The sequence below is a fragment of the Simochromis diagramma genome, unplaced genomic scaffold, assembly GCF_900408965.1.
Source record: "Simochromis diagramma unplaced genomic scaffold, fSimDia1.1 OVJJ01000304.1, whole genome shotgun sequence".
NCBI classification, from domain to species: domain Eukaryota; kingdom Metazoa; phylum Chordata; class Actinopteri; order Cichliformes; family Cichlidae; genus Simochromis; species Simochromis diagramma.
The window spans coordinates 4,329,573-4,343,750 of record NW_024387030.1 but is presented as its reverse complement, the minus strand read 5'-3'; the positions used below and the strand labels follow the sequence as shown (position 1 = coordinate 4,343,750).

Genomic DNA, 14,178 nt, shown 5'->3' with positions numbered 1-14,178 from the left:
AAGGAGGTTTTGGCTCAAAATCTCACGATACATGGCCCCATTCATTCTGTCCTTAACACGGATCAGTCGTCCTGTCCCCTTGGCAGAAAAACAGCCCCATAGCATGATGTTTCCACCCCCATGCTTCACAGTAGGTATGGTGTTCTTGGGATGCAACTCAGTATTCTTCTTCCTCCAAACACGGCGAGTTGAGTTTATACCAAAAAGTTCTACTTTGGTTTCATCTGACCACATGACATTCTCCCAATCCTCTGCTGTATCATCCATGTGCTCTCTGGCAAACTTCAGACGGGCCTGGACATGCACTGGCTTCAGCAGCGGAACACGTCTGGCACTGCGGGATTTGATTCCCTGCCGTTGTAGTGTGTTACTGATGGTGACCTTTGTTACTTTGGTCCCAGCTCTCTGCAGGTCATTCACCAGGTCCCCCCGTGTGGTTCTGGGATCTTTGCTCACCGTTCTCATGATCATTTTGACCCCACGGGATGAGATCTTGCGTGGAGCCCCAGATCGAGGGAGATTATCAGTGGTCTTGTATGTCTTCCATTTTCTGATGATTGCTCCCACAGTTGATTTTTTCACACCAAGCTGCTTGCCTATTGTAGATTCACTCTTCCCAGTCTGGTGCAGGTCTACAATACTTTTCCTGGTGTCCTTCGAAAGCTCTTTGGTCTTGGCCATGGCGGAGTTTGGAGTCTGACTGTTTGAGGCTGTGGACAGGTGTCTTTTATACAGATGATGAGTTCAAACAGGTGCCATTCATACAGGTAACGAGTGGGGGACAGAAAAGCTTCTTACAGAAGACGTTACAGGTCTGTGAGAGCCAGAGATTTTCGTTGTTTGAGGTGACCAAATACTTATTTTCCACCCTAATTTACGAATAAATTCTTTACAAATCCTACCATGTGAATTCATGGATTTTTTTTTTTTTTTTTTTTTTTCACATTCTGTCTCTCACAGTTGAAGTGTACCTCTGGTGCAAATTACTGACCTCTGTCATCATTTTAAGTGGGGGAACTTGCACAATCGGTGGCTGACTAAATACTTTTTTGCCCCACTGTACAATCTTCAATCTTTCAGAAGTATTGCCGAGATAATGTACATATTGCAACCTATTTTCTAAATAACTCCTTAACCAATTCAATGCCACTCCTCTCACACCATAGTTATACAATTTAGAAATCAAAATAGAATGTTGTAACGTATCAAAAGCTTTTTTTAAATCAACAAATACCCCCACTGTATATTTATTATTATGAGTTGCAGATGAAATATCGTCAATGAAAGTCAACAATGCTAATGCCGTTGATCTATTTTTACGAAATCCAAATTGATTTTCATTTATTAGTTGATATTTTTCAATAAAACTATCAAGTCTTTGCGCAAAGAGTTTTTCAAGCACTTTTGAAAACTGTGACAAAAGAGACACTGGCCTATAATTGTTAAAACTATGCTTATCTCCTGATTTATTTAAGGGTATCACTTTTGCCACTTTCATTCGATCAGGAAATACTCCTGATTGTAACGAGAGATTAAAAATATAGCATAGAGGAATACTTATACAATCTAAAGTCTTTTTAATTATAACCATGTCTATACCATCACAGTCAGTAGATTTTTTTATTTTTAAATTTTTCTACAATTGCTACTATTTCTTTTATGGTAATATCTGCCAAGAATATGGAATTAACCATTCTATTATCTCCTTTCCAGGCTTCCTCATATTCTGGATCGTCATTTTTCCTAATTAAATTTGCTAAAGTAGGTCCAACATTTACAAAAAAGGAATTGAATTAGTTTACTACTTCAGTCTTGCCTTCGACAACTTGATTATTCTTAATAAAATAATTAGGCCGATCTAAGGGTGTGTTCTTGTTACCCAATACCTCCTTAAAAATATTCCAAATGCCCTTAACATTATTCTTGTTTTCCTGAAAAAGTTTATTATAGTAGTCTTTCTTGGCTTTCCTCAATATTAATACCAACTTATTTTTATAAACTTTGTATTTCATTTCCGCAATCTTAGTTCTCTGTGTTATATAATCCCTATATAAATTATTTTTCTTTTTACACGCATTTGCAAGACCCTTAGTTATCCAAGGTTTCATATTCTTATTCTTTTTCTTATACTTAAATGATACCAATGGACAATGTTTATCATACAAGGCCAAATGTGTATTTAAAAATGCTCCGTATGCAACGTCGACCTCATTAACATAAACCTCCTTCCAGTCCACTTCCATGAGATCTTGTCTAAACTTATTAATTGCCTCGTTATTTCTTAACCTTCTATGACTCACAAAACCAACTTCTTCCTTTCTTTTCATATTTAAATCAAAAGTAAAAAAGACTGGTAGATGATCGCTTATATCATTCATGATGAGGCCACTCATAATATTACTCTCCAAACTATTAATTAAAATATGATCAATTAGTGTTTCTGATTTATCCGTTATTCTACTCGGCTTTATAATTAAACGATAAAATCCTTTACCAAATAATAATTCAAAAAAATCTGACTAAGCCTTATCATTTGCCTCTTTACAAAGATCAATATTGTAATCACCACACAAACATACAGTCTTATTTCCCTTAGCCTTACTCAATAAATCTTCTGCTGCTTCTGTAAATAACTCAATCTGTGACCCCGGTTTCCTATACATGCACGTTACAATTATATTACTTCTTCTTTCTATATCCAATTCCGCTGTCACAGACTCCATTAAATCGTCTATAGCCACAGACCTACATTCAACTTTTTTACATTTCAAATCACAATTAACAAAAAGTGCCACCCCTCCTGCCTTCTTCTTAGTTCTATTTACAAAGTATAAATCGTACCCTTCAATACAGAAATTACAACCCCTATTCTCATCTAACCATGTTTCAGACAGAGCAATTATTTGAAACCTGTCTCTCAAACTATACATAGCACTAAAATGAGCAATTTTATATCATCATGTATTTGCTAATGTTTTTCTGTGTGCTCTTTGCAGATACTGTCACGGACATTACAACAGTTCAGTGGAAGGAAATAAAGATGTAAGTAGTTTTCAGTGTAATTCTAGGTTGTTGGGGTTATTTGTGTCCTCCTGGATTTTATTAAAGTTATGTTTATTTTTTTATGACCACATTTTTCAGTTTGTATGCTTTGCTGCCTTCTGATAAGCACATTTGTGTTCACAGAACATGCTATACAACTATAATGAATTATTTATGCTACAAGGAGCATTGCCAGCTTTACAAAAAAAAATGTTAAAAATTTTCTTCCTCACTTAACTAGAAATGACAGCTGACATGACAGCATGTTGTTGGCCTGTTTGTCTGCCTGTCCTGTTCTCTTGAATGCCTCTTTAAATTTATGTATGTTTGGCAGAAATGTTCACTTGGACTCGAGGATGAGGTGCCTTAAGCGTTAGTAGTCAAACCTCATGAGACAGGTTTTTGGCCATAACTTAAGGTGCTAGTTTGTCAATTAAGCACATTAATAACAGCTGTATTTCTGCTCTGTAGGTTTATCTTTCTCTGCTGCGAATGTACCTGTCACCTCCTGACGTCCACTGCCTGGGGCCAATTAAGATGGAGCTATCTGAGCCTCAGGCCAACCTCCAGGCAGCCCTGCAGGTCCTGGAGCTGCATCACAGCAAGCTCAACACCACCAAGGTACACAGTGATTGCATCAGCAGGGTATTTCTCACCAGAGTGACTCACTGCTGCCTAGTCTCTGGTAGCGATTCTGTTATTTCTTTGTATAGTATGGAATGTTTAACAGCATCAAGTCAGATCAGGCTCTGTTAGTGTCTAGTGAGGCCAGTTAGAGTATACTGACGGTAATTGACTTTGAATTTTATGAGTCCCCTGACATAAAATAACTCCACTTTGCATAAACCCTCAAACATCTCACTCAATCAATTAAAGTATTTTCTAACTCAATCCAGGACAGAGTCGGCCTGTTTAGACTGGATTAAAATTAGGTTAAAAAAAACAGCTTTAACAGTGACACGCACTCAGTGACTTACACAAAATTAATAATCTGACATTTATAAAAAAAGAAAAAAAAGAAAGAAAGCAGCCACTGAACAGAATGCAGATTCTTTAAAGATTTAGTTTGTTTATAGCACAAAATGAAAGCCGCTCGCACTGCTGGGGGTAATCAAGCTGCTGTCTTTTGACAGAAGGATTCAGCAAAGCAGAAAAACATGTCCAACAGAGTGCTGGTCTCCCCTGAGAGGCATCTGTGGTGAAGTTTCTAAAACTTACTTTGTGTAACTTGTTAAAAGACCTGCACCCAAAACCAAAATAGCAAGAAGTTAATTAAATAAAAGATGTTACACTGAAAAGTGGCTCGTAACCCATTTTGCTTGTCAAAATATCATTTCACAATCCCCCACTCACTCCCTCCAAATGCTGTGAAGAAAATATCTCTTGAAGACTACTTTATAAAGTCGTTTTTAACACCGCCGTAGTCGCCGTGTCAACTGATTTGGTTCATAAACTCTCATCCAGCCAAATTTTCATTGGTTTGACTCTTGTAGAAGAGTGCTACATCAATAGCTGTATTCTTGAGTTAATCAGTTTTTTTTTGGCCAGAGGGGGAAAAAGATTACCTGTTAAAGTTTCCACACCTACAAAATTCACCCACCCTAATTGATTATGTCAAATTGGGTGACACAGTTAAGGTCATTATTGTTAAAAATAAAACTAAGGGCAATTTGGGTTTAGGTAACTGAAATGAAGGCATTAGAACATCAAAAATGTAAACTGAATACTAAAAACGTAACAAAAAAATAAATATATAGAGGAGATATCTTCACTTAGTCTTTGTCACCCTGGTCTAATCTTAATTCAGAAGACATATAAGCTGGTGTGGGTAATGTATTCATCTTACATGTGAAAGATCCTTTTTTTTTCAGTCCTAGGAGACACTAATCCAGCATCGGGGGTTCACAAGCTAGTGTACTCATAGTTCCAGTTCCAAGCCTAGATAAATGCATCAGAAAGGGCATGAAGTGTAAAATCTGTGTCAAGTCAAACATGGATCCATCCGCTGTGGTGAGCGCCCATGGGAAATAAAGGAGCAGCCGAGAGTACCTACTTTGTGTTGCAATACCTTTTATAAAACTTCTCAAATCTTGCCAAAAAATATCTTACATCACTATGAAGATGATACTATAGATATTTGAGTTGCGGTTCTTCTCATAGGGGTAGGGGTAGAACATACTTCCAAAGATTTTATGCTGGATACCCTTGAGCATCCGTGCAACCTTTTCTGTTTAACCAGACCTACAAGTGCACTGACTTGTGACTGCCCATGCCTGGGTTACTGGTAAGCTCTATTATAGTTATTTCTGCTGTGAATAGCAATTTTTTTTTTTTTTTTTTTTTAAAGATTTGTACTTTATTAAGACTGATAGTGGTTTGATATGACTTCAGTCAAAACATTTTTTTGACTGCAGCTCTAGTTTTTTGTTTTTTCTGAACAATCCAGCTAACAGTTACACAAAAAAACTCTTAATGTCTTAGCATGAAGGAGAGGAGGCATGGCTTTTCAGAGACCTCTTTGTCTCTGTTAAAGTTTAAACACATAAATCAAGAATGTTTGTCTGTTCTGGGTTATGTTCTTGTTGTAAAATGCGCTCCAACAGCCTCTGTTCTGTCTGTGACTTAATGAACATGTGACTCTTTGAGAAAGGCACTGCTGATTTCAGATCACAGATATGTTAAATTATCAGACCAGAGCGCTTCATCCCATCTTTCTGTGCTGCACACCCTCATCGGCTTTACTGGCACCCTGCTTTCATTTCCCATGGATCTGCCTTGCCGTGACAAGATGACAGAAAACTTTATGCAAAACATCTGATGTGTGGTTTTGTTTTTTTTTTGTTTTTTTTAATGGAACTTTTTCATTTTTTCACTCGCATGCTTGCTATTTAAAATAGGTTTCATTGTGCTCCAACAAAATGAAAATGAACAGTTTTAGTGAATAAGAAATCAGCAAGATAAGTCTACTTAATGAATGAATGGTTCTATAGATACGGCCTTGGCGATGTGGCTCTTCCAGGAAATATTAACGGTGGCACGAAGCATGCAGTTTTGGTTTTGATCCAATTTCTTGCTCAGCAGTTTGTTCAAGGGCAACTGTAGAGACTCACTGAGCAGGATCACATCAACACACGACTTAAACACTTTAAGTCTGGCTAACCTTTACTCAGAGCCTTCCACATCTTGGCAAGATGCTCCCGTATTTGATGGTAGATCTGTCCTTGGTGAGTAGAATAAAGCAGTCAGCTGGTGCATTGATATTAGTTTGAGATTTCAAGGTGGACACTGGTTCCCTGGGCAGCACTTTTGACTTCATGTAGGAAATCATGTGTATCTTCAATCTTGGCTTCAGGAAAGCAGATGTCAATTGCAAAATTGAGGTCCAGAAGAATCACAGCCAGTTTCTAGGAGCTTGGTCTTCCCCTCAGTGAGACATCAGTGCAGTTGACCACCTTACGATGCACAAGGCAGAAAGATCTATAGAAACACTTTAAACACAAAAAATGTAAGTGCTAGTAGCATCATTGAAGGGTAATTGATTAGCGTAAAGACGTTTAAAATGTGCATATTATTTAAGGTTATTGCACAGTCTGTTATTGCACGTCTCTGTTTAATAAAAAAAATACAGTTCAATCTAAATCCAGCTCTGTTTTTCAGAAGAAAATGCTCGCTCTATGCTAGCTGTTTGGGTTTAACGAGGTAATTTGTACTAATTTTATTACATTATATGAAGCAGGAGGACAGAAAAAAAACTAGAGCTTGATTGTGTTTTAGTTTTTCTAAATGGTCACGTAAAAGCACGCAGGAGATGTAATTTAGTTGTTGTGAAGGAGGGTAAGATGCAGTTAGAAGTTTGGAGGATATCATGTAACACAAAGTGGGACAGCAAATTAGTTTTTCCCAGAGAGGTGATTTGATTTGCCGTTATGACTTTGAAATGATGAACAAGTATGTAATAAAAAGTCTAATGGATTTGAAAATGACTATTACACGTCACTATCATTGATGCTTTTGAAATTTGTTGCCCCACAACATGAAAATTACCAGCACTGCTGTTTATAAAAAAATATACTTTTAAAGTCTGTGTTTGCCATTTAGTAATCCACAGAGGTCCCTTATGCCTTTGAAGCCTTTTTAAGTAGCAAGGTGTGGTCAGTAGTGTTTACCAAGCTGGTGTTTTGTTTTTCTTTTCTTTACTCAGGCCATCAATTTGCTCCCAGCAAACACTCAGATCCGTGAGATCCGGGTTTTCCTGGAGAGCGTCCTGGAGGAGAAGGCTCAGATGAAGCGCTGCAACCAGGTGCTGAAAAGTCTGCTGCAAGCCGAATTCCTGAGGGTGAGTCCTGGAGAGCGGGTTCACATCATGACTTCTGAATTTTAATACTTGATATATGCTAGCAAGGAATTTAGGCCTCTTCCCTCTTCCTTAAAAGATTTTTTACTTTAGGCTGACATCTGAGAAAGGCACGATCTGATATCGTTGTGTTGGTGTTGTTCCCAGATCATCATGAAAATGTTGTTCCAGGTTCAACATTGCAAGTGAGCATTTGTTGTGACGTTATTCTTTTGCGCGCCAAGCCATTCCTGCATTTCTGAAATTCCAATGTTGCAAGGACAATATTAATTCTGCTTAGCGTTTATTAAAGGGTCAGGGTCCGTTGATCGGCGGGCAGAGGCGGTTTCTCGCAGCTTAAGTACAGTTTTTTGTTTTACGCCGGTTTTTCCCGAAGTCGCAAAAGTATGACGTCACAACATTCTGATTGGTCACTTGCAATGTTGATCCTGGAACAACACTTAGTATGATGATCTGGGAACAACACCAACACGACGATATCAGATCATGCTCTGAGGAAGAGTCCAGACGTGTTCATGTCTGAGAGTTTTTCGGTCCTCATGTTGAAGGATAGACAGCTGATGTTTTAGAGGGGTACAGTTTCACTTGGGAGAAAATATTTTAAGTATGAAATTTATTAGCGCTGTTATGAGAAACATATGTTTGTTTTCCTTCAATGGCTTATTAAGAATTATTAAGAAATAAAGAAGTTACCGGTACACCACCAGGCCAGTGACACAAACAGGAATGTTCAGTGATCTTACTTCACCTGAAATGAAGTAACCACTGCTCAGAGGAAGCCCCCCCTTCTACCCTCACTAAAACTGAAAGTTAATATTTTGACCTGGTACAGTGCTCCTGCATTACCCCCATCTTTAATTAGATTGTTTTCCTACTTTTTTTGTTCCCAGATCTCTCAGAATATTTAGAAATTAGTTAAAGAATTTTTTTAATAAATTGTAATATCAATAACACGGTGGACAGTCAAAGTTTGCAACAGTTAATGGCTTAAAAAGGACATTTTTCTAACTTCTCAAATGTGTTTTCCAGTTTGATTTTTCTCGTTAACTCTTACGTCATTCTCCATTTCTTAAAGTAGTTATAATATTGCATTTCCTTTTATTGCTTTTATTGTGTTTGCTGTGCTTTATTAGAAAATCACCTTATGAAAGTAGCAGTAGACTGGCCATGGGTTGCATGTCTGTAGTTAACTAGATGAGCCACGTTCGCATAACGTTTATCTTCTGTTGGTGGCCAGTTTTTAAAAAGACACCGCAAAGTTAAATAAGGAAAAAATCAATTTTTTAAAAATCGTTTCCTTTTAATCAAATTAAAACTATGATGTTGTCAGATCTCTGCAAATCCAAAAGAATTACTTTTAGAATTACTGTTATTATAATCAACAGTAGTTTTGCTTGATTAGCAGACCCAAACAGCTTGTTTCCACATTAAACTTAACAAATTAATTTCAAACCATATCTGTGCGCTTTCTCTCAGTGGCAGGGCAGATGGTCGCATTAGCAGTGAAACAATGCCTGCTACAAAAGATGAGCTTAAAGGGTCACAGCTGACATCAGTTTGCAAGCTAATTAGCTTCACATTAAACAGCTTGCACACATATGTCCAGATGTCAATTTGATGCCATTAAATGCTGGCCTGGTTCAACCGTTCAATATTGCTGTAGTAATGGAAACTGTGGGCAGTGAGTGCAAATGCAATGCAACATATTTGTTTACTTTTCCTAATGTGTATATATTTCTTTAAGACATTTTTGTCTCTTTGCGATACAAAAAAGTACTAGGATGATTGCGTGAGTAATTAAACTGATATCTCAAATGAACAGCATAAATCTGTGCTACATATATTTTTTTTAATATTTACATTTCATATGCTCATCTGTCATCTCCAGAGCTATTTGAGAATTAATCATGAGGTCCACATCTGACAGGTTGAGCTGAAGTGGTCTCCAATCCAGAGTGTTAAATAAACAGGAGCTATAGAGACACTGGCAGAAATCGACACTTCAAATCATGTCCACAATTTGATTTCTTGTGCGGTATTTCTTCAAAGCAGGAGAGTCCACACTCCTCCATCCGTCACGCTATATATTTGAATTTTTGTGCTGAAATGGTGGACGACAGAGCGTTCGCGATGGAGGTTTTGTACCTTTATAATCGAGTGACTGTGCTGGAGAAAAGACGATTTAATGTCTGTGTTCCTGTCATTTGATTTCAGGTGCAAGAGGAGCGGATTTTCCACCAGCAGGTTAAATGTGTTATTACAGAAGAGAAGATCTGCAGAGTCTGCAAGAAGAAAATAGGAAATAGGTAGGACTGTCCTGTTCAGATTTAGCATGCTGTTGTTTTATATTTACTTGGTTTTCAAATTTTATCTTTATTTCATTGATTTTGGGTTTTCTTCTCCATTCTTATGCTGAAAATTTGAGTATATGACAAATATTTGAATCTTAAAACTGAAAAGTGGGACGATTTGTTTGCTCTATAGACACATTAACTCTCACTAATGTGGGGTTATGTATTCTTATATGCACGTTTATTAATTTAGTTGTATTTTCTTATGAGACAAGCTGCTGTTAATACCGCATACACATAGTTTACTCCTTCAGCTTTGTTTATGTGCTTGTAACAATCAGTAGGAAAGCGTTCACACATCTGTTTATTTTCTCTTTCAGTGCATTTGCCAGGTATCCCAATGGCGTGGTGGTGCATTACTTCTGCTGCAAAGACCGCAACATTTGCCCCGCTGAACAGTAACATCTCCACAGTAGAAATAATAAATTGCCCTCCTTTCTTTGACTCCTTGGACATCTGTGAACTAGAAATACACGTGGTAGTTGGAAGTACTTATAATGGGACGCTTTTGTCCAAAGCACGTCAGAGGATTTTGCTTGCAGATTCTTTTTAACCTGAGTTGACCTCCCGTTGTCATGCTAAAACCACAGAGCAGAATGGGAGCCGAAGTAGACTTTCTCTCTCTGTGCATGAAGTAGCAGTAGGAATGCCCAGGGTCGTTCAACAGGCGGGGAGAGAGAGGGAGTGAGGTAGACGTTGACATTTGAAAAGCATGTGTCGCTGTAACGCTAGAAGGGATTCACGGCTCTACGGTACACATTCCCTCTGAGGAAAACGGACACTATTGACAACTGTAACAACAGACGTTGTGCATGCACTCACCAGGAGATGATTACAAGCCTGGTTTACACAGTCTCCCTTCCCTCCTGTTGCGCTGCATCGGCCTCAAACACTGCTTCATATGCCATATAGACTCTGCAGGAGTACTGGTGAATGCCTTCTGCGACTCTGAAGATTGTCTCTCATGACTTGTCATTGCAAGTGATGGTACTTACTAAAACAGCTTTACAGCACATTTGTGGTTTTTGTGTTTTATTTAATCATCTGTTGCAGCTAACATATTTTCCTCGTTTGTTTTTTTACAGTTTAAATATTATCGCTCTAAATTCACTCTCCACTGTTTTAATGTCTCGTTTGTCGTTGTTGTCTTCTTTGTCGTGGAATAATTTTTTTTAATTTAAACTTTGCAATGCTTGAGGAGCACTCGCTCGGTTTCTCCCCTGGTTTGCTTCACCTATGAGCCACCGCATTGAAGCCACCTGCCTTATACGGTCTAGGCCTCCCTCGTGCCGCTGTGACCCATCAGGGTGTGATTGCAGTGCGTCCTGTGGGTTACAGGGCGCAGTCCCCATGGATCTTCCTGCTCAATCTGACTGGGATCTTTGGGAATTTGGGAACTAGGTCTATGCCATGTGCTCTTCCAAAGTTGTTTTTTTCCTGAAGAGGGAAACTGTTTCTGTCAGGGTGTGCCGTTGCCATGGAAGATGATCAATAACATGTGATGTGTAGCTTTGATGTTGTGGTTTATTTAGTTGGTTCAGTGACATAAATGTCTCTCCAACTATGTTAATAATATTTTTTTTCTAAAGAAACTTTACAAAACAGTGTTTGTTTGGTTTTTTTTTTCCTTTGTCATACATGAAATTTAATATATTTGGGTTTATTAAAGGCTTTCTTTGCTGCTTTGAAGACTAATGGAATAACTGATGTAAATATTATTGATTTATGCCCTTTGCTGTGACCATGAGTCTCAGCTTAGCCACTGTAACTTTTTCTTTTACGTATAAGGCTGTTGCCTGGTTTGCTCTGAGACAGATTAAAAGTGTTGTAACTTTGTCCTGTTTGTTCATGTTAACTCGGATCTTTGCTTTTTCATTGCAATAGTATGTTCAAATGACAAATTACTGTTCACCTGGGAGGTATTTAACGAAAGCAATGCACCCCCAGGTTATTATGAATAAAGTTAAAGCAATGAATGTATGTTTTGTTTTGGGATTTTTTTTTCTTGGTCCGTGTTGTCAGTGACACTGTTGTTTGGGTATCTGGATGACTGGAAGAAAAAAATAGATCTTTCTTGTATTTTGTAGCATTTTCTACATCCCTTCTTCCTTGAAATATCTCTTCTTCTGCTTTTAGAGGTTTGCACACATTCTCTGCTAAGACTGTTTCACATTTTTGTTTTTTAAGTATTGTTTTGTGGAAATTATTGTTACCACTGAGTGTATACTGTATAAAGACTAAGAGGGTAGATGACATATTTCTCATTGAAGTTATTTGTTTCTGAAGAGCAACCCAGCAGGTCGGTGCAGTCTGTCTGTTTGGCTATAATCAGTAATAAACATGCATTTCCACTCATGTTTGTGCCTGTGTGACAGCAACTCTCAACACCTACACTGCTCATATTCATTATGCAGGTGATGAATCTTTTTAGTGCTTGGATTTAGTTGATGCAGGAAGCCAAAACAGTATTGTCACTGTGGAAAATGTCATCAGACTCTTAAGTATAAATTATGTGTAGATGTGTGGGCTACAGCTACCGATAACTTACCAGCAAGAATGGGTTTATGATTGAAATTTTTTTACTTTTTATGTTCAACATCTACATTTTTACTCTTCATATTCAGAATTCTTGTGGCTAACACCACTGCTGAATAAATTGATTTACCAGGCAGATTATTAGCTACAGCCGTTCAAATGTTTATTTGTTTTTAAACGCAAATCAATCAGCAGTCAGGCGGCAACTCAGTGCATTTAGACATGCATTGCTGATAAGGATAACCTGCTGAAATTCAAACTTTAATTGGCGGTTATTGTCAGACAAGCTGGTTTAAATATTTTAGAAACTTCCTGTCTAATGGGATTTTTCCACACAGTCACTTTTAGGGTTCACAGAGAAGAGTCTGAAAAATATTCAGTGAACTGCAGTTTTCTGAGTGAAAATCAGAGGTCAGAGGAGACTGCTTTGAGATTAAAGGAAGGCAACAGTAACTCAAATATCCACTTGTTGCAACCAAGGTGTGCAGAAGAGCATCTCTGAATCTACAATATGAATAAACCAGATTGGCTACGGCACCAGAAGACCATACCAGGTCCTACACTTGTCACCTATGAACAGGAAATTGAAGCTGCCATCCTCATGGATTCACCAAAACGGACAATACAGGGTTGAATAAACTAATTGTCAGTTTCTGCTGAAGTATTCAGATGGTTGTCAGAATCTGGCATAAACAACATGACTGAACAACAAAACCAGCAGCCTGAACAACATGTTCAGGCTGCTGGTTTTGGAATAGCGTGTATGCTGTATGTTTTTGGCACACTTGAGGCTTCTTAGTGCCAACTAAGCGTTGTCCGTCTATGTGGCCACAGTGTAGGCTGACAGCTGCTTCCAGCAGGATAACACACCATGTCACACAGTTCAAATCATCTCAAACTGGTTTCTTGAACATGACAATGAGTACACAGTATACAAATGGCCTCCACAGTCACCACATCTCAACCCAAGAGAGCAGCTTCAGGAAATAATGATGTTCTGGAGCAACTGTGTGTTATTTTTTTTAAGCAAAATTCAGATTTTTCTTAAAATATTTGACTATTTAATTTGTTAACTGAGTAGCAGTTTTAATTGTTCACCTTTACTTTTTTTATTCTGACATTTCCATTAGTTATAAACCAATTTAAGAAAAATCTTCTGTCAGAAATATAGATATACAGGTAACATGCAGACTGGATAATGAGCTCATCAGTTATTAGTTGTTGTTGTTTAATTTACAGCACTTCCTCTTCCCGCTTTCACAAATAAAGAAAAGTAGCTCCTCTCCTTATCTGTTTGCGAACAGTCAGCCATCCACATCTCATCTGGAAGTCCTTTCCCAGATAAGCCCATTATCCTCGGAGCCGGGGCACCGGAGAATACTCACACTGTAACTTGTCCTGCTAATGGACTTCCTAAACTGAGCCAAGCCAGCTGGAGTAACAGAATCACAACAGCCCGACTGCTCAGCAACGCCGTAAGTCTCACACACTAACAGTGAAGTCTGCCAACTGCTTTCTACATCGGGCCCTTGGATGGATCCTGATGACTTCCTCGTCTGGGCAGGGAGACAGGATCCAGCTTGAGAACAGGGCCCAAACCACCAGAATATGTTTGGCTGATAGAAGCATCACTGGAGCATATGGAGAGCTCCGACATCATAGTACGCAGGTCCCCAGCGACTTTGAAAACAGCAGTGTCTGTGAGGCTGAGAGAAGCACTGAATAATTCAGTAATCTCCAAAATGTAGCTCTGTCTTTTTTTAAAAGTGTGTCTTCTGCATCCAGCAGCACCGTATTGTCCCGTTTGCCCCTAATAATCTACTGTAAAAATGAAGAGCGCTTATAACACCAGCGCTGGGATGGTGTCATGTCTTGGAATGCTGCAGCAGCGTGGGA

The 14,178-nt window shown here is 38.4% G+C and overlaps 1 protein-coding gene across 2 annotated transcripts in view; it reads left to right on the top strand.

Moving 5' to 3' along the window:
* vps39 (VPS39 subunit of HOPS complex) overlaps nt 1–12,102 on the top strand; it is a 28,633-nt gene extending 16,531 nt beyond the window's left edge. For both annotated transcript variants that reach the window (XM_040041397.1, XM_040041396.1), the window contains exons 20-24: nt 2,997–3,042; nt 3,514–3,663; nt 7,244–7,378; nt 9,611–9,702; nt 10,068–12,102. In XM_040041397.1, the coding sequence (XP_039897331.1) occupies nt 2,997–3,042; nt 3,514–3,663; nt 7,244–7,378; nt 9,611–9,702; nt 10,068–10,149 (505 nt within the window). In that variant the 3' untranslated portion in view covers nt 10,150–12,102. The remainder of the gene's footprint in view (nt 1–2,996; nt 3,043–3,513; nt 3,664–7,243; nt 7,379–9,610; nt 9,703–10,067) is intronic.
* The last annotated feature ends 2,076 nt before the right edge of the window (nt 12,103–14,178 follow it).